Source organism: Chlorocebus sabaeus, chromosome 11 (assembly GCF_047675955.1).
Source record: "Chlorocebus sabaeus isolate Y175 chromosome 11, mChlSab1.0.hap1, whole genome shotgun sequence".
NCBI lineage: Eukaryota > Metazoa > Chordata > Mammalia > Primates > Cercopithecidae > Chlorocebus > Chlorocebus sabaeus.
In genome coordinates, this window is record NC_132914.1 from 48,982,895 (window position 1) to 49,003,886 (window position 20,992).

At 44.7% G+C, this 20,992-nt stretch overlaps 2 protein-coding genes across 3 annotated transcripts in view; both read right to left on the bottom strand.

The window, feature by feature from the left end:
* The window catches only part of SMAGP (small cell adhesion glycoprotein), a 32,907-nt gene extending 28,985 nt beyond the window's left edge, over positions 1 to 3,922 (bottom strand). The window contains exon 1 of the mRNA XM_037997102.2: positions 3,874 to 3,922. Within this exon, the coding sequence (XP_037853030.2) occupies positions 3,874 to 3,922 (49 nt within the window). The remainder of the gene's footprint in view (positions 1 to 3,873) is intronic.
* Positions 3,923 to 6,981: 3,059 nt separating this feature from the next.
* BIN2 (bridging integrator 2) overlaps positions 6,982 to 20,992 on the bottom strand; it is a 42,311-nt gene continuing 28,300 nt past the window's right edge. Inside the window, exons 10-13 of one of the 2 annotated variants that reach the window (XM_008003285.3) lie at positions 18,022 to 18,772; positions 14,761 to 14,841; positions 11,685 to 11,756; positions 6,982 to 7,472 (exon numbers count right to left, since the gene is read on the bottom strand). In XM_008003285.3, the coding sequence (XP_008001476.3) occupies positions 7,443 to 7,472; positions 11,685 to 11,756; positions 14,761 to 14,841; positions 18,022 to 18,772 (934 nt within the window). In that variant the 3' untranslated portion in view covers positions 6,982 to 7,442. The remainder of the gene's footprint in view (positions 7,473 to 11,684; positions 11,757 to 14,760; positions 14,842 to 18,021; positions 18,773 to 20,992) is intronic. The other variant, XM_008003286.3, reaches the window with a different exon arrangement.

Here is a 20,992-nt window from a genome sequence, read left to right on the forward strand (position 1 = left end):
CTTGAACCTGGGAGGCGGAGGTTTCAGTGAGCAGAGATCACACCGCTGCACTCCAGCCTGGCAACAGAGTGAGACTCCGTCTCAAAATAAATAAATAATAATAATAAATAAAATGTAACCTTAGAAGGTTTGCCGATACTTGATTTTTTTTTAAATTTTTATTTTTTACTTTTTTTTTTTTTTTTTTGAGACAGAGTCTTGCTCTATCAGCCAGGCTGGAGTGCAATGGCGTGATCTTGGCTCACTGCAACCTCCACCTCCCGGGTTCAAGCAATTCTTCTGCCTCAGCCTCCCAAGCAGCTGAGATTACAGACATCTGCCATCAGGCCCAGATAACTTTTTGTATTTTTAGTAGAGACAGAGTTTCGCCATGTTGGCCAGACTGGTCTCAAACTCCTGACCTCAGGCGATCCACCCACCTCGGCCTCCCAAAGCGCTCGGATTACAGGTATGAGCCAGCACGCCTGGACTGATATGTGATTTTTTTTTTAAGCTAGTCACATACCTCATTTTATTTTTTGAGATGGAGTCTCACTCTGTCGTCCAGGTTGGAGTGCAGTGTCTCCATCTCAGCTCACTGCAACCTCTGCCTCCTGGGTTTAAGTGATTCTCATGCCTTAGCTTCTGAAGTAGCTGGGATTACAGGTGTGCACCACCATGCCTGGCTAACTTTTGTATTTTTAGTAGACAGGGTTTCACCATGTTGGCCAGGCTGGTCTCAAACTCCTGACCTCGAGTGATCCACCCATCTCAGCCTCCCAAAGTGCTGGGATAACAGGCGTAAGCTACTGCTCCGGGCCAACATACCTCATTTTAAAAGTGTAGTCATACAGAAAAATAGGATCCAATGTGCACATGCTCAGCCCCCAGTTTGGTGTAAACTAAAGACTATTGTAAGCAGTGTGCGTATTATGCTCTCTGGTGCATGCTGTTTATCTGGATATGTCATGTCTCGAGTTCTCTGCATGTCTTACCTAGTCTGTCAGTATGTCCTTCAAACTGCTGGAGGGCAGTGACTAGAGAATGCTCTTGCAATTAATTCTATGTAGAGAGGCATACAGATAGATGATGAATGAAGCCTTGTGGTGGTAAACTACCAGTGTTCTCCAAGGATTAAATGCTAAACCTCAGAAACTGCAGCAGCCGTCCTTTTGTCAACAGACCTCAAGGGGCCTCAGGGGAGAGACAAGAGACATTCATCTCCACCCAGTTTTATTGGCCTTCAGCCCCACCTTGTGCTGCTGCCAGGATGGCAGTCTTTCCCCTGGACATTACCATTTTGTCAGGGTAAACAAGCTGTTCCCCAAATGGCACCATCCACCCTCGGTAAGCATATGGGCCGTTTCCCCTGCCTCCTTGGAGCCCTCAGTAGGGTTATATGCAAACCAAGTGCCAACCACACAATTTAGTAAAATTTTCCACTTCAGGTGTGCCTCTATTGCAGCAGTTACTGCTTGTCTGCCCCACCAGGCTGTAAGTCCCTAGAAGTCTCTGGCACATGCCAAAGAGGATCAGTCTCCTGAGGAGAGGAGGGAAAGCCCTGGAGAGAAAAGGGTTGAGGGCCTTGTGTAGCTAGGAGCCTCTGTTCCCAGCATTTCCCCTGTATCACTCGCAGCAGTGATTCTGAATGCCAAGGGAGTGGAATAGCTTTATTTTATTTTATCTTATTTATTTATTTAATCTTTTGAGATGGAGTCTTGCTTGGTCACCAGGCTGGAGTACAGTGGCACAATCTCAGCTCACTGCAACCTCCGCCTCCTGGGTTCACACGATTCTCCTGCCTCAGCCTCCTGAGTAGCTGAGACTACAGGCATGTGCCACCACGCTCAGTTAATTTTTATATTTTCAGTAGGGACGGGGTTTCACCATGTTGGCCAGGATGGTCTTGATCTCTTGACCCTGTGATCCGCCTGCCTTGGCCTCCCGAAGTGCTGGGATTACAGTCAAGAGCCACTGTGCCGGGCCCGGGAGTGGAACACTTTTTAGGAGAACTATGAAAAAGGACAGGCAGTAGGGCTTTTATAATTTGAAGAACAACTCTCCTCTCGGGGAAATGCAAGCACCTCTCCATTACTGCTGTATACAGTAGAGATCCTTTGAAGATGAAGATGATCCTTTTCTTTTTGCTTTTTTTTGAGACTGGGTCTCGCTCTGTTGCCCAGGCTGGCTGGAGTACAATGAATGGTATGATCAAAGATCACCGCAGCCTTGATGTGGGCTCAAGATACCCTCCCGCCTCAGCCTCTAGAGTGGCTTGGGCTACAGGCATGTGCCACCACACCTAGCTGATTTTTTATTTCTTGTGGAGATGGGGTTTTGCTTTGTCACCTAGGCTGGCCTTGAACTTTTGGGCTGAAGCAATCCTTGAGCCTTGGCCTCCCAAAGCAAAGATGATGCTTTTTTTTTTTTTTTGAGATAGTCTTGCTCTATTGCCCAGGCTGGAGTGTAGTGGCGTGATCTCGGCTCACCACAGCCTTTGCCTCCCAGGTTCAAGCGAGTCTCCTGCCTCAGCCTCCTGAGTAGCTGGGACTCCAGGCACCCGCCACCACACCTGGCTAATTTTTTGTATTTTTAGTAGAAGTGGGGTTTTACTATGTTGGCCAGGCTGGTCTTGAACTCCTGACTTTGTGATCTGCCTGCCTCGGCCTCCCAAAGTGCTGGGATTACAGGCGTGAGCCACTGTGCCCGGCCAAATGATGCTTTTTAAAGAGTAACATCAGCCTGGCTATCATGGAAAAACCCCACCTCTACAAAAAACACAAAAATTAGCCAGGCATGGTGGCACGTACGTGTAGTCCCAGCTACTCAGGAGGCTAAGGTGGGAGAATCACTTGAGCCCAGGCAGCAGAGGCTGCAGTGAGCCTGAGATGGTACCACTGCACTCCAGCCTGGGCAAGAGTGAGCCCTCATCTCAAAAAAAAAAAAAAAAAAGAAGAAAGAAAAAGGAGTAACAGGATTAGATTTTAGAAAAAATGACTCCCAAGTATAAACATGTATTTCCAGCTCCTTAATGAACATATCTACTGGAACATCCTGCAAGGACTACAAATTCCTTGCATCCAGTGCTTGTAGGGGTCACCTAGGGTTTGTTTTATAGCTTAATCAAGGCATAACTGATGCACAGTAAATTGCACATAAAATATACAATTTGATAAGCTTTGATACAGTGTATACCCCTAAAACTATCACCATAATTAAAATTAAGAACATTTCTCGCTGGACGCAGTCGCTCACGCTTGTAATCCTAGCACTTTGGGAGGCTGAGGCAGGCAGATCACCTGAGGTCAGGAGTTTGAGACCAGCCTGACCAACATGGAGAAACTCCATCTCTACTAAAAATACAAAATCAGCCGGGCATGATGGTACATGCCTGTAATCCCAGCTACTCGGGAGGCTGAAGCAGGAGAATTGCTTGAATCCAGGAGCACAGATTGCGCCATTGCACTCTAGCCTGGGCAACAAGAACGAAACTCCGTCTCAAGGAAAAAAAAAAAAAAGAACATTTCTATCATCCCTCAAAGTTTCCTCATGCACCTTTAAATTCACCCTCCTCAGCTAGGCATGGTGGCTCACACCTGTAATCCCAGCACTTTGGGAGGCCAAGGTGGGCAGATCACTTGAGGTCAGGAGTTCATGATCAGCCTGGCCAACATGGTGAAACCCCATCCCTACTAAAAATACAAAAATTAGCCAGGCGTGGTGGCGTGCGCCTGTAATCCCAGCTACTAGGGAGGCTGAGGCAGGAGAATTGCTTGAACCTGGGAGGCGGAGCTTGCAGTGAGCCAAGATAGCACCACTGCACTCCAGCCTGGGCAACAGAGTGAGACTCTGTCTCAAAAAAAAAAAAAAAAAAAAAAAATTCATTCTCCTTACCATGCTCCCCTCCTATCACTGGTCTTCTTCCCGTCATAGGCACTAACATGTCTGGTAATAGTGCCAGTCACAGTTCGCCATTTCCCTGGCCATAGGATGGACATATCATACAAACTGGGCCAGTTGAGTTTTCTCTAAGGAATGTAGATCTGGAGAAAACACAGTGGCAGAAGGTAGCAGCTGCTGGAGGGGCTGTCCACATATTCCTGCTGCAGACATCTGGGGGCTGGTTCTTGTCCTTCTTGCAGCCTGGTTCTTCTTTTGGCTCTGTGAGCTGTCTAATATCAACACATCCTTTTTTTTTTTTTTTTTTTTTGAGACAGGGTCTCACTCTGTTGCTCAGGCTAGAGTGCAGTGGCACAATCTCAGCTCACTGCAACCTCTGGCTCCCACAAGCAATTCTCAGTGCCTCAGCCTCCAGATTAGCTGTGACTACAGGCTCGCAACACCATGCCCAGCTAATTTTTGTTATTTTTTGGTAGAGACGGAGTTTCATCGTGTTGCCCAGGCTGGTGTCAAACTCCTAGGCTTTGCCATGAGATCAGAAGCAATCTGCCCATGTCAGTCTCCCAAAGTGCTGGGATTACAGGCATGAGCCACCGTTCCCAGCCCCAACATATCCATTTTTTTTCAGTCTCGCTCTGTTGCCCAGGCTGGACTGCAGTGGTGCAACCATGGCTCACTGCAACCTCCGCCTTCCAGGCTCAAGCGATCCTCCCATCTCAGCCTCCCAAGTAGCTGGGACCATAGGTACATGCCACCAGGTGTGGCTAATTTTTTGTAGAGATGGGGTCTCACTATGTTACCCAGGCTGGACTTGAACTCCTGAACTCAAGCAATCCTCCGGCCTCTGTTTCCCAAAGTGCTGGGATTACAGGTGTGAACCACCACACTCAGCCCCAACATATCCTTTATTACTTAATTTTGTCAGTTTGCTTGCAACCAGAGAACCCATATAAATGTACTTCTTTCTGTGGTCACTGTTAGAGGGAAACACACTACCAAGTTCTAGTCTCTCAAGCCTAACTTAGAATAATTCCTGGCCAGGTGTGATGGCTCGCACCTGTAATCCTAGCACTTTGGGAGGCCGTGGCGGGTGGATCACCTGAGGTCAGGAGTTCGAGATCAGCCTGGTCAACATGGTGAAACCCTGTCTCTACTAAAAATACAAACAGTTACCCGGGCGTGGTGGTGGGCACCTGTAATCCCAGCTACTTGGACGCTTGGGCAGGGAATCACTTGAACCAGGGAGGCGGAGGTGGCAGTGAGCCAAGACTGTGCCATTGTACTCCAGCCTGGGCAACAAAGCGAGACTCCATCTCAAACAAAACAAAACGAAACAAAACAAAAACACCTCAGTTTTCATCATGTGTCCCCTTCTGGCCCATCACTAAGTCTTGCCCATTCTGCTCCCTGCTCAATAGTCTATCTCATTAAATATCTTATTTTTACCCCCCTCATCGTTATTTCCCTCGTTCCTAGTACTAGTACTCAGTGCTTGGTAGACAGTTGATGCTCACTAAATGCTTGCAGAATGACTGAATGAATGGTGATATCATCACTTTAAAAACAAGAGCAAGGATGGAAGGGTTATGTGGCATTTATCAAGGTGGCAGGACTTCAGAGCTATTTTGAAAATGTTTTCACAAATATTTTCATATAAAGTAATGATAGGACTTGAATCCAAGGCTTCCTTTTTTAATTTTTAATTTTTTTTTTTTTTTTTTGAGACAGTGTCTTGCTTTGTCACCCAGGCTGTGCAATCTTGGCTCACTGCAACCCCTGCCTCCTGGGTTCAAGCAATAATCCTGCCTCAGCTTCCCGAATAGCTGGGACTACAGGTACGTGCCACCATGCCCAGCTAATTTTTGTATTTTTAGTAGAGATGGGGATTCACCATGTTGGCCAGGTTGGTCTTGAACTCTTGACCTCGTGATCCACTTGCCTCACCCTCCCAAAGTAGCTGGGATTATAGGTGTGAGCCACCGTGCCTGGCCATTTTTTTTTTTAAGACAGGGTCTCCCTCTGTCACTCAGGTTGGCATGCAGTTGTGTGATCGTTGCTCCTTGCAGACTCAACCTCCCAGGCTGGAGTGACTATCCCTCCTCAGCCTCCTAAGTGGCTGGGAGTATAGGTGCGCTCTACCGTGCCTGGCCTAGTTTTTAAATTTTTTGTAGAGATGGGAGTCTATGTTGCCCAGGTTGGTGTCAAACTCCTGGGCTCAACTTATCCTCCCGCCTCAGCCTCCCAAAGTGCTGGGATTAAAGGTGTGAGCCACCATACCCAGCCTTTTAAAATTTTTTTTAAAAATAAGAGATGGAGGTCTTACCATCTTGCCCAAGTTAGTCTCCAACTCCTGGGCTCAAGCAGTCTTCCCCCGTTGGCCTCCCAAAGGAATCCAGGACTTCTGACTCCAAATTTCATGCCATTTCCAGGATTTTTTTTTTTTTTTTTTTTTTTTTTTTTGAGACAGAGTTTCATTCTTGTTGCCCAGGCTGGAGTGCAATGGCATGATCTTGGCTCACTGTAACCTCCGCCTCCTGGGTTCAAATGATTCTCCCGCCTCAGCCTTCCAAGTTGCTGTGGTTACAGGCATGCACCACCACACCCAGCTAATTTTGTATTTTTTAGTAGAGACAGGGTTTCTCCATGTTGGTCAGGCTGGTCTGGACTCCCGACCTCAGGGGATCCACCCGCCTCAGCCTCCCAAAGTACTGGGATTACAGGCGTGAGCCACGGCACCCAGCGGATATGATTGTTATTATTATACTTTGTATCCTTTCAGTTTCATATCTTCCTCTCTTGCACTCAGACCCTTACTCATATCAAGTACTAAACTGTAAACACTAGATCTAGCTCTAAAATGTTATTACCCCTTTCCAAGTGTATCTGCTTATCAACCAAAGTGGGAAGTACATGCTGGATTAAGGAGAAGAGTCTGTGGCCCTTGGTGTCATAAAAGAATTACAGTCAGGAGTTAGGGTGAGCTGGGGGTCAGGGATGTGACTAAAGCTTTCTGAATGTGGGGCAGAATCAATAACTGTACCTAGGTGGAAAACGGTGTGCTGGGCTGGAACAATGCCCTGTGTTAAATAAACAATCCACAGATAGTCAGAATCAGACTTTATTTAACAATCTGAAAATGTGTTCTTCTGGCTTTAAGTCTTGCAAAATGGGTCATAAGTCAAAGACAGATTTGTTCACTATCCTCTGAGTATGTGTGGTTATGTCTCTGTGTAGACAAGTGTCTGTGTCTATAGATACTTTTGGTTTTTATAGTGATTAAAGCTCCACTTTAGTTAATGTATAAAGTCTTATTCTAATAATGCTAAAACCAGAATTAAATATTTTCTGAATCTAATGTTCTCTTCTCTCCAGCCTGCCTCCCTCCATCCCTCCCACAAGGCTGCTCCTCCACCTTGATTAATGCCAGGTCTTTAGACAGCACCAGCATTCCCACTGAGAACCCAGGAACGGATGCTGGCTCTTATATCCCTCTGACCTATACCCTCTGGTTGAAGAGCTTCTCTGGGGAGGCGTAGGGCAGGGGGAGTCTTGGCAGTTTCTCTTCAGAGTTGTGGATTTTCACTTGTAGACACCTGGAAAGTAAACATGATTGTGTTAGGTGCTGACCTGCCTTCCCACCAACCACTTACGGAGGGGTTAAACTCAATCTGCTTCTACTGAATTATACTTCATGTAATGCCACTGGTCTCTCTTGAGGGAGGCAATGTGAAACTGGTTGTTGGGATTATTGCAAGAACTTGTTGCAGATATTGTTCATTACATCATGCACAATCTCTTTAAGATGTTTCACAGGAGAATTTCCTTTTTTTTTCTTTTCGACACATAGTCTTGCTCTGTCTCCCAGGCTGGAGTGTAGTGGCACAATCACAGTAACTGTATGTAGCCTTGAACTCCAGGGCTCAAGTGATCTCACCTCAGCCTCTGAGTAGCTAGGACTACAGGCGCACACAACCATGCCTGGCTAATTTATTTTAAAAATTTTGGGGCCGGGCACAGTGGCTCACGCCTGTAATCCCAGCACTTTGGGAGGCTGAGGTGGGTGGATCATGAGGTCAGGAGATCGAGAGCATCCTGGCTAACATGGTGAAACCCCATCTCTACTAAAAATACAAAAAATTAGCTGGGTGTGGTGGCGTGTGCCTGTAGTACCAGCTACTCGGGAGGCTGAGGCAGGAGAATGGCGTGAACCCGGGAGGCGGAGCTTGCAGTGAACGCACGACTACACTCCAGCCTGGGCAACAGAGTGAGACTCTATTCCCCCAAAAATAAATAAATAAATAAATAAATAAATAAATAAATAAATAAATAAAAATTTTGTTGTCTAGAATGGTCTTGAACTCCTGGGCTCAAGTGATCCTCCCACTTCAGCCTCCCAGTGCTGGGATTACAGGCGTGAGCCACGGCACCCAGCCTCTTTTTCATCTTAGTAGGAGTTGTTCTCTTAAGGAATGAGCATCATGAATTGGGTTAACTGATCAGGTTTTTCTCTTCTTGGATTTTAGAAAGTCTGGAACTAATTTCATGGTCATCCTTAGTAAGCTTATCTTATAGAATGCATTTTTTATACTTGCCTAATTCATGGCTCCATTTTATATCACTATCCTGTCTCATATAATTCTGAGTTTTTCTGCTATATGTTGTGTATATGTGTGTGTGTTAATATAATAAACATATATATATGCAGTTCACGTGCCACATAATGATGTTTTGATCAACAATGGACTCTATATACAAAGGTGGTCCCATAACATTATAATGGAGCTGAAAAATTTCTATTGCCTAGTGACGTGGCTGCTATTGCTAACACTGTAGCCTTCATAACATCACAGCACAACACATTACTCACATATTTGTGATGATGCTGGTATAAACAAACTTACAGTGCTGCCAGTTGTAAAAAGTACAGCACATGCAATTAGGTACAGTACATAATACTTGATAACATTAAACAACTATATTACTTGATTTTTTTTTTTTTTTTTTTTGAGATGGAGTCTTGCTCTGTCACCCAGGCTGGAGTGCAGTGGCATGGTCTCGGCTCACTGAAAGCTCCACCTACCGGATTCACACATTCTTCTGCCTCAGCCTCCCGAGTAGCTGGGACTACAGGCGCCTGCCACCATGCCTGGCTAATTTTTTGTATTTTTAGTAGAGACGGGGTTTCACCGTGTTAGCCACCATGTTAGGTTAGTTAGATAACCCCAAGTTATCTAACTCGGGGGTTCACCGAGTTAGATCTCCTGACCTCGTGATCCACCCGCCTTGGCCTCCCAAAGTGCTGGGATTACAGGCGTGAGCCACCGTGTCCAGTCACTTGATGTATTTAATATACTATGCTTTTAAAAATAATTTTCTATATATATTATTTTTGAAACAGAGTCTCACTCCATCACCCAGGCTGGAGTGCAGTGGCACAGTCCTGGCTCACTGCAGCCTCCATGTCCTGGGTTCAAGTGATTCTCATGTTCTCATGCCACAGCCTTCCAAGTAGCTGGGATTACGGATGCACACCACCATGCCTGGCTAATTTTTGTATTTTTAGTAGAGATGGAGTTTCACCATGTTGGCCAGGCTGGTCTTGAACCCCTGGCCTCAGGTGATCTGCCTGCCTCAGCCTCCCAAAGTGCTGGGATTACTGGCATGAACCACTACGCCAGGCCTACAATACTTATTATTATTATTTCAGTGTGTATTCCTACTTATTAAAAAAAAAGTTCTGCTTATTGGCCAGGTGTGGTGACTCACGCCTGTAATTCCAGCATCCCAGCACTTTGGGCGGCTGACACGGAAGGATCATGAGGTCAGGTGTTCGAGACCAGCCTGACCACCATGGTGAAACTCCGTCTCTACTAAAAATACAAAAATTAGCCAGGCGTGGTGGCGCCACCGGCTGTAATCCCAGCTACTCAGGAGGCTGAGGTAGGAGAATCGCTCGAACCCAGGAGGCGGAGGTTGCAGTGAGCTGAGATTGTGCCACTGTACACTGTACTCCAGCCTGGGCGACAGAGAGAGACTCCGTCTCAAAAAAAAAAAAAAAAAAAAACAACAACAACAAAGTTCTGCTTATTAAAAAAAACATTAACTGTAAAACAGCCTCAAGTAGATCCTTCAGGAGGAGGCATTGTTATTACAGGAGATGACAGGTCCATTTGTGGTAGTGCCTCAAAGACCTTCTAGTGGGACAAGATGTAAAGGTAGAAGACAGTGATATGGGTGATCCTGACCCTAGGCCAATTAGTATGTTTGTGTGTTTTTATTTATTTGTTTATAGATGGTGTCTCGCTATGTTGCCCAGGTTGTATTTGAACTTGTGGGCTCCAGTGATCCTCCTGCCTCAGCCTCCTGCATAGCTGGAACTACTATAGGTACATCCCACCACACCCAGCTCTGTGTCTTAGTTTTTAACAAAAAAGTTTTTAAAAGAAACAGAAAAAATATGGAAAAAAAGCTTATAGAATAAGGACATAAAGAAAATTTTTTTTTTTTATTTTTTTGAGACGGAGTCTCGCTCTGTCACCCAAGCTGGAGTGCAGTGGCCGGATCTCAGCTCACTGCAAGCTCCGCCTCCCAGGTTTACGCCATTCTCCTGTCTCAGCCTCCCGAGTAGCTGGGACTACAGGCGCCCACCACCTCGCCCGGCTAGTTTTTTTGTATTTTTTAGTAGAGACGGGGTTTCACTATGTTAGCCAGGATGGTCTCGATCTCCTGACCTTGTGATCGCCTGTCTTGGCCTCCCAAAGTGCTGGGATTACAGGCTTGAGCCACCGCGCCCGGCCATAAAGAAAATACTTTTTGGCCAGGTGTGGTGGCTCACGCCTGTAACCCCAGCACTTTGGGAGGCCAAGGCGGGCAGATCACCTGAGGTTGGGAGTTCGAGACCAGCCTGACCAACATAGAGAAACCCCGTCTCTACTAAAAATACAAAATTAGCTGGGTGTGGTGGCGCATGCCTGTAATCCCAGCTACTCAGGAGGCTGAGACAGGAGAATCGCTTGAACCTGGGAGGCCAAGGTTGTGGTGAGCTGAGATCATGCCATTGCACTCTAACCTGGGCAACAAGAGTGAAACTCCATCTCAAAAAAAAAAGAAAAATATTTTTAATGGTGTAGCTTAAGTGTATAGTGTTTATAGTCTACAGTAGTGTACAGTAATGTCCTAGGCCTTCACATTCACTCACCACTCACTGATTCACCCAGAGCAGCTGCCACTCCTGCAAGCTTCACTCATGATAGTGCCCTATACAAGTGTATCACTTTTTATCTTTTATAGGTATTTTTACTCTACTTTTCTATGTTTAGATACACAAATATTAACCACTGTGTCACAACTGCCTACAGAATTCAGTAAAGTAACATGCTGTATAGGTTCGCAGCCCAGAAGCAATAGGCTATACCATACAGCCACACATAATGACAAAATCGCCGAATAATGCATTTCTCAGGGCCTATCCCTGTTGTTGAGCAACACATTACTGTATAATATGACCTTTTTGTATTTTTAAAAAATATCTTAACCTCTTTAACTCCTTTTTGAAATAACTTGAGATTTAATTAAATAAATACCTAGAAGATAGGGCCAGTTTAAGGTCAAGTATAGGGAAATGGGCACAGAGACACCATGAAGTCCCAGTTCATTCTTGCTTCTTCTGGTTCCCACCTGCTTGACTGCCCTAAGGGTATGGTTCCCTGCTGGATTCCCCTTGTAGCCTGTAGTGAAGATTCCAGCCTGTTCCCAAACCCCTGTCAACCTAATGCCCAATCTATTCTCTGTATATCTGGTCTTACCTCTTCTTGAGGTTCAGGTGCTGTGAGGTTGTAGTTTTCTGGTACCGCGGAGACTTGAAGCTGGTCTTGGCCCTACAAAGAGAAGAGTTCTGTCAGTGAGAGGTGGCTCAACCTTTCCAGCCTCTCAGCGTAGAAGTGTCTTCTGTGCCTTATACTTTACAAGGGTCTCAGTATTTGTACTATTACAAAGGGCAAAATACAGTGTTGTTTCACCAGAGCCTGAAGGCATTGGGAAAGGCTTTCATCCATCCTCTTTTACAGATGAAGAAACAAGAAACTAAGATTCAAAGGGTAAAAAGACTTGCTGGGACAGGAAACCAGGTCTTTGGATTCCAGAGCTGTTTCCACGATCAAACACCATGTAATCTGTGTGACATGGTGTGGATGTGTATCTATAAGGGAGTGCGAGGTCTTAAAATGACTACCTGCCATTTTTAGATGAACCCTCCTCAAGAACATATTGCAACTCTCACACTTAAGTGATCCTAATCCATGACACGCGGTTAGGAGAAGCAAGAGGTAAAATGATTTCTTTGGGAAAAATTTTAGGTTCTGAGATGGGAACCCAAGGTGTAGGAAGCCCAGTCTAGGCCATGTGCAGGGGTGCTGTAGTCCCAGCTCATCGAGAGGCTGAGGCAGGAGGATCACTTTGGGCCAGGAGTATCAAGGTTGCAGTGCACTATGATTGCACCTGTGAATACCAACAGCACTCCAGCCTGGGCAACATAGTGAGATCATCTCTAAAAATATAAATTTTTAAAAAAGAAAGAAAGCCCTGACTAGAAACTGCTATGCTAGGGGAAGACCCTGTGAGGTTTAAAACAAGTTTTTAAAAAATGAAATTTAATTTACAGACTATAAAATCCATATTTTAAAAACAGAACCAATTTCTTTTTATTTTATTTTATTTTATTTTTTTTTGAGGAGGAGTCTGGCTCTTTCACCTAGGCTGGAGTGCAATGATGTGATCTCAGTTCACTGCAACCTCTGCCTCCCAGGTTCAAGTGATTCTCCTGCCTCAGTCTCCCAAGTAGCTGAGATTACAGGCTCCCACCACCATGCCTGACTTTTAGTAGAGATGAGGTTTCACTCTGTTGGCCAGGCTGGTCTCAACCTCCCGACCTCAAGTGATCCACCCCCTCAGCCTCCCAAAGTGTTGGGATTACAGGCGTGAGCCATGGCACCTGGCCAACAGAACCAATTTCTAGCAGTGTGATAGTCACTTGAAATTCCATGATTTCTCCTTCAAGGTCATTTTCTTTCTTGTTACTCCTTCCTCCCTTTCCAGGTCATGAATTAGCTCAAAGGTGATGTTACATCACCTCCCAGAAAGTTAACAAAACGTTCCATCTCTCTGAGATGATTCAAATGGTAAGCAAGAACAGATTTTTTCCCAGTAATTTTTTTTCAAAAATGGCTATGTTTTTTCCCAGTTATATTTATATTTACCCATTTTTACATGTGACATGTCCATAATTCTGCCTGAGAGAAAATATGATTTATAATGCATCTGCAAGGGAAGTGAGCATACATAGGCTTCATAGGATTGATGACACGAATAGGCTAGGATCTAAGATGCTCTAGTTGCTTAATTCTATAGCAAAAATATTTCTCCTTAGCTGATGAACAAAGCAGTCCCACCAGAGAGGCTAAGAGTAAGGAAGTATTATAAATCTCAGATATAAGGAGGAAGACACAGGGGAAAGGAGAGTGTATCCTGTACCTCTTTTTCAGGGATGACAGTGTTACTAGCCTGTTTGTTAAAATGGTCAGAAAGAGTCTTGGCTCCTATAAACTCTTCCCTTCAAAAAGATTACTCAAAGAATGCAAGCTTGTTTTGTCATTCCCCAGAGGCAAACAAAAGGTCACTCTATTACTGTCTCCATCTAAAATCATATAATACATTATAAAACCAAACTGAAATCAATCCAACCACTGAGTTGTTCTTTTCAGTGCAGAAAAATGAGAAGTAGCTATACTTACCTACTCAAAACCCTGCATTTATCCTGCGCTTATTCACTATCCACATGTCCTGCCTATCTCTCTCCATTGGCACAGTTGCCTCAGACTAGAACCCGACCAAGGAAAAGTTATTTTTATTATTAATTTAAAAAATATTTTTTTGAGATGGGGTCTCACTCAGTTGCCCAGGCTGTAGTGCAGTGGCGTGATCACGGCTCACTGTACCCTTGACCTCCCTGGGCTCAGGTGATCCCACCGCAGCTTCCCAAGCAGCTGAGGCCATAGGCATGTGACACTATGCCTGGCTAAATTTTGTATTTTTTGTAGAGATGGGTTTTTCCTATGTTGCCCAGGCTGATCTTAAACTCCTGGGGTCAAGTGATCCACCTGCCTCAGCCCCCCACAAAGTGCTAGGATTACAGCCACTTTGGGAGGTTGAGGCACTGCACCCAGATCTTTTTATTAAAATTTTTTTAAAGAGATGAGATCTCACTGTGTTGCCGAAGCTGGAGTGCAGTGGCTGTTCACAGGTGTGATCATAGCATACTACAGTGTTGAACACCTGGGCTCAAGTGATCCTCCCGCCTCAGCCTCCTGAGTAGCTGGGATTACAGCTTTGCACTACTGAGCCTGACTTAAGGAGAAGTTTTTTTTGTTTTTTTTTTGAGACAGAGTTTGCTCTTGTTGCCCAGGCTGGAGTCCAATGGCGAGATCTTGGCTCACTGCAACCTCTGTCTCCTGAGTTCAAGCAATTCTCTTGCCTCAGCCTCCTCAGTAGCTGGGATTTCAGGCGCATGCCACCATGCATGGCTAATTTTTGTATTTTTAGTAGAGACGGCATTTCACCATGTTGACCAGACTGGTCTCGAACTCTTGAACTCCTGACCTCAGCTGATCCACCCACCTTGGCCTCCCAAAGTGCTGAGATTACAGGCGTGAGCCACTGCGCTCAGCCTAGGAAAAGTTTTATATCTTGCTCTGTTAGGGCCCTCAGTGCTTCATGTGAATCAGGACTGAGGGCCTCTGAAAGATATACTTCTGGAAAAAGAAAAATAAATTTTAATATGTAAAAACAATAGGGCATAATCATGTAGATGACTTAGGCTTTTAGTACCTCTGAGGAGTCAACTGAGATAAGCTTATCATCCTCTTCTTTGTCTTCCATCTTCTTTGCCTCTCCAGGCTCTGAAGCAATCTGTGAATCAAAGTGAACAGTGGAGGAGAGAGTCCCACACCTTCCCATCCTGGGGGCCATCCCTGTGCCCCTGGTCCATATTAGCTCCTCTCAGATAGCAGGAGGCTCCTGAGGTAGCCTCGGTCAGATACAGGCAGTAGTAGGGTGGGATGACCTGATGAGCACCAGATATCTCACACACTTCTCCCAGATACACACACGGCTCATGTGCTAGCCTTCTGCATTGCTCACATCACCGCTGACTGCTCTATAAACTTGCAACTCAGCTCCCACTCCCTGTGCCCTTCCCTACTTAATTTTTCTTTGTATCACTTATCATTACTAGATTGTAATTTTATTTATTCTTTTCTTTTTTTTTTTTTTTTTGAGATGGAGTCTCGCTCTGTTGCCCAGGCTGGAGTGCAGTGGCGCGATCTCGGCCCACTGCAAGCTCCGCCTCCTGGGTTCACGCCAGTCTCCTTCCTCAGCCTCCAGAGTAGCCGGGATTGCAGGCACATGCCACAACGCCGAGCTAATATTTTGTATTTTTAGTAGAGACGGGGTTTCACCATGTTGGCCAGGATCTCCTGGCCTCACGTGATCCACCCACCTCGGCCTCCCAAAGTGCTGGGATTACAGGCATAAGCCACCGCGCCCGGCCCTTAGCTCTTAACATCAAGGAAAGACAACTAATTCTTAAGGTGGCCCATCCCATTTTTTTTTGGTCAGCCCCTTGTGTCTCCTTTGCCCTTCCACAATATTTTTTTTCCATCCCATTTTAAAAATTGAGTTAATTGTTGAAAGTTCCTCTTGTATTGATCCAAAATGTATCTTAAAAAAAAGTCTTTATACATAGTTTTTTATGCCTCTGCCCTCTGGAGTGTCACAGAACAAGTCAAATCCCTATATGATAGCCTTTCCATATAATGTGACTAGAATATGACTTGAGGCCCAGCACGGTGGCTCACACCTGTAAGCCCAGCACTTTGGGAGGCAGAGACGGGAGGATCACTGGAGCCTAGGAGTTTGAAACCAGCCTGGGCAACATGGCGAAACCCCATCTCTACCAAAAATGCAAAAATGAGGCAGGCGTGGTGGTATGCGCCTGTAGTACCAGCTACTTGGGAGGCTAAGGAGGGAAGATCACTGGGGCCCAGAGAGGTCAAGGCTGCAGTGAGTTGTGATCGTGCCACTGCACTCCAGCCTGGGTGACAGAGTGAGACCCTGCCTCAAAAGAAAGAAAGAAAAAAAAAGAGTATGACTTGATTTACAGATCCTTCACAGAACTAGTTGCTCTTCAATGGGTTGGCATCTCTCAATTTTTTTTTTTCAAAAGCCTTAAAAATTTTTTTTTGAGAAAGGGTCTCACTCTGGGGCTCAAGCTGGAGTGTAGTGGTGCTCACTGCAGCCTCAACCTCATAAGCTCAAGCAATCCTCCTGCCTCAGCCTCCCAAGTAGGGAGCAGCCTTTTTAAAAGACTGTCTTTTTTGCTTTACTTCCCTCTGTGAGTTCCTGCTTCTAGGTCTTCTCATCAGAGAAGACACACTCTGGAAATTTGCTGCCATTTTTTTCAGGGTCTATTTACCATAGTCACAGGTATAATGAAATGAAGTGAGACTCACCCTCCTGCCCCCACTAAAGAAGGTAAAGCTTAGGATTCCAACTATTGGTTCTTTATTGGTTTAAATTTATTATTTATTTTTTAATTTTTTAAATTTTGTGTTAATTTTTTTTTAACTTTTCCTTTTTCTTTTCTTTTCTTTGAGACACAGTCTTACTCTTGCCCAGGCTGTAATGCAGGGATGTGACCTCGGCTTACTGCAACCTCTGCCTCCTGGGTTCAAGTGATTCTAGTGTTCTTATGCCTCAGGTCTTCCAAGTAGCTGAGACTACAGACGCCACCATGCCTGGCTAAGTTTTGTATTTTTAATGGAGACAGGGTTTCACCATTTTGGCCAGGTTGGTCTTGAGCTCCTGGCCTCACGTGATCTGCCCACCTCGGCCTCCCAAAGTGCTGGAATTACAGGTGTGAGCCACGACGCCCGGCTTCAACTATAGGTTCTTTATACTAGGAACTCCCAGAACTTGGAGGAAAAAAAATTAGTAAGAATCTGCTCATTAACACTAATAGAGATAAGCACCTTATAGAAGTCAATTACTGGCTGGGTGCGGTGGCTCACGCCTATAATCCCAGCACTTTGGGAGGCCGACTAGGGTAGATCACGAGGTCAGGAGTTTGGGACCAGCCTGACCAACATGGAGAAACCAGCCTGGCATGGTGGCTCACGCCTCTAATCCCAGCACTTTGGGAGGATGAGGAGGATGGATCACGAGGTCAGGAGATCGAGACCATCCTGACTAACATGGTGAAACCCCGTCTCTACTAAAAATACAAAAAATTAGCCAGGCATGGTGGCGGGTGCCTGTAGTCCCAGCTACTTGGGAGGCTGAGGCAGGAGAATGGCATGAACCTGGGAGGCAGAGCTTGCAGTGAGCAGAGATCGCGCCACTGCACTCCAGCCTGGGGAACAGAGTAAGACTCCGTCTCAAAAAACAAAACAAAACGAAACAAAACCAAAAAAAAAAAAAACGTGGAGAAACCCCGTTGCTACAAAAAAAAAAAAAAAGCCGGGTGTGGTGGTGTGTGCCTATAATCCCAGCTACTCTGGAGGCTGAGGCAGGAGAATCGCTTGAACCCAGGAGGCGGAGGTTGCAGTGAGCCAAGATTGCGTCACTGCACTCCAGCCTGGGTGACAGAGCGAGACTCCATCTCAAAAAAAAAAAAAAAAAGCCAATTACCCTAAAAGTAGATTACTAAATTGCTACGAAGACATGAAACAATCCCCAGAATCCAAAAAGGTGTCCAAGAGTATTCTGACTATAGTAAAGATACCTACATGGAGGTTATAAAAGGATATAAAGACACTACCAGAGCTGGGTGCAGTGGCTCACATCTATAATCTCAGCACTTTGGGAGGCCAAGACAGGAGGATCACTTGAGACCAGTAATTCAAGACCAGCCTGGGCAACATAAGGAGACCCTATCTCTACCGGGGGAGGATCACTTGAGCTTGAGAGGTCGAGGCTGCAATGAGCTGTGATCACACCCCTACACTCCAGCCTGGGTGCCAGAGTGAGACCCTAACTTAAATAAATAAATAAATTAAATTAAATTAAATACCCAATCAGAACTACTCTTACCTGAGATGTCATTAAGGTGGGGGAAGTACAAAGTTCTTCGGGGTTCTGATTGTGCATGTTTTCATTTTCTTTGGCCTCAGGAGTTCTTACTGGCTTCTCTGGTGTTTCTGGATTAGGAGAGACCTCTAGGGAGGTCCTAGGACTTGGAGTCCCAGTCCCCAAGGAGTCCCTAGGGCTGGTGGGTGAACCCCCTCCAGAGGCTGGAGGGCTGGAGGGTATGTTCCCTGAGGAGGGCCTGGGGCTTGCAGTGGCTCTAGGTGGAGGAGGCCTACTAGGGGGTGCTGAGGTCCTCTGGAGAGAGGCTCTCTTCTTTGGTTGTTCGGATCCTTCACTTGCGGTGCGGGTTCGGAGGACTACTTCTGCGGCAGATGATGAAGGCTGCCCTGAAGGGCTCAGGGCTCCCCCAGGTGATGGAGCTGGGGAGCTGGGGAGAACTTCCTCCTGGGACTTGACACTCTCAATGGTAAGAGAGGGCTGGGCCTGGGCGGGGCCATTGCAGGCTGGTAGAGGCTCTTCTTCCTCAGAGGAGCTTGCTTCAGATCCTTCCTTCTCTATTTCCTCATCTTCTAAGAGCTCCTTGATCTCAGAATTGTCGTCCCCCTGGGCTGCATCAGGTGCCAGATCTTCAGTTGCTGAGACAGATTCACTCTCACTCTTCAAGGAAAGTGTAGAGGGACTAGTAGGTGAGGTAAGAGGACTGGAGACCATAGTTGTTTGAACTGGGGGAGAAATGACTAAAGAGCGCCTGCTACTGATAAAAAAGGAAGGTGTTCAGATTCAGAATGGCTAAAAACCAGAAGCAATGTAAATATGCAAAAAAAAATTATGATGCATATAATAAACAGAATAAAGCAATTTAAACATTAGAAAGTTTGCATAATTTACAATAACACTTACAGAGTGAAGTGAAAAAAGGCCAAAATTTTATCTATATTTTGAACTCAATTATGTAAAACTATGTACAGAGAAAGAGACTGGAAAGAAACACTGCAAAATGTTAGCAAATATTTTCTCTGGGGCAAAGATTAATGGGTGATGTACAGTTGAACTACACAGATTTCGTATTTGTGAATTACCTACTTATTTATTTGGAACCTCCAAATCAATACTTGTGGCCCTTTCCCAGTCACTATTGGACATGCACAAGTAGAGAAGAATGAGTTGCCTGGCACACACTTTCCAGATGAAGTCTAACAAGACAACCATCTACCTTCTTGCTTCCGTTCTCAAACTGTAAACAAGTGTCCTTTCCACCATGTTTTCCTAACTTTGTGCTTTTTGTTGGTGATTTTGCTATTTAAAATGGCCCCCAAGCTGTAGTGCTAAGTGCAAAAATACTGTGATGTGCCTTCCAGAGAAAATACATGTATTAGATAAGCTTCATTCAGGCATGAGTTACAATACTGCTGGTTGTGAGTTCAATATTAATAAATTAATAATATAGATTAAATAAGGTGTCTTTAAACAGAAACTCATATAAAACAAGGTTATATGTTGGGTGGTTGATGAAAATTTTGTGATCAGGGGCTCACAGAAACCTGTGGTTTGATGTTCAGTGAGTGTGGCAACTTTATAGAACAAAACTACCCTGAACAAGAATCAACTATAACATTTATCAAGTACCTACTATGTGCTGGATGCCATGCTTATCCTTGAGCATCCAGGATTAGAATCTAGAATGTATCAGCAAACAAAAACTTATATAGATCAATTTTTTCATAAAAGGTCAACAACCCAACTGAAAAATGGGAAAACGATATATAGGAAAGTCACAGAACAGGAATGTTAAATGGTCAATAACATGAAAAGATACTCAAGGTAATTAGCAATTATGAAGCTATGACTTAAAACTGCAAGAAATATTCCGTTTCATACCCATGAGCTTGTAAGAATGAAGAAGTCTGACAATTTCACATGTAGTGAGAATGTGGACTCATGAGGGCTCTTACTCACTGCTGATGGGTAGTAAACTGGAATCATCACCTTGCAGGGCAATATGGCAATATCCCATAAGGGTCGAGAAGCCCCATGACAGATCTTATGACTCAACAATCCTGTTTCAAGTATAGACCCTAAAGAAACTCTTGATAATATTCACAGGGACAAATGTAAAACTTGTTCATCACAACATTATTTATAATAGTAAAAACCTAGAAGACAACTCAAATGCCCCAAACTAGCAGGAGGATAAATAAATCATGAACTAGGCATACAATAACAACTATAGAAAGGAAACAGCAGAGTTACTACAGCAACATGTAGCAATAATGAAAAATCTTACAAATAATACTAAGAGAACAAAAGAAGTTGCAGAACAATACATACAGTATATGTCCATTTATATAAAGTTTAAAAACATGCAAAACAGCCAGGCATGGTGGCTCATGCCTGTAATCCCAGCACTCTGGGAGGCCAAGGCGGGCAGATCACGAAGTCAGAAGTTCAAGACCAGCCTGGCCAACATAGTGAAACCCTGTCTCTACTAAAAATACGAAAATTAGCTGGGTATGGTGGTGTGCGCCTGTAATCCCAGCTATTTGGAGGCTGAGGCAGGAGAATCGCTTGAACCCGGGAGGCAGAGGTTGCAGTGAGCCAAGATCGTGCCATTGCATTACAGCCTGGGCAAGACCCTGTCTCAAAAACAAAAAAAAAACAAACAAAAAAAACAAAAAAAAAGCAAAACAATATTTTATGTATGCATGTATGTGTGAAACAATACAATGTGTGCATGCTACATTTAGTATTACATTTAGTAGTTATTTCCATGCGTGTTATGTGTGAAACATACATGCACACATAAAATAAAACAACACACATGGAAATGATAAATACTAAATATAACATAGTGGTTACCTTTAGTGGGGTCAGAAAGAAAAAGTGAGTGGGGAAGGAACAGCTATATTTACAACATATTTACATGGCTATTTGTTATATTATTCTTTATACATTTAGTTATGTCTGAAATATTTAA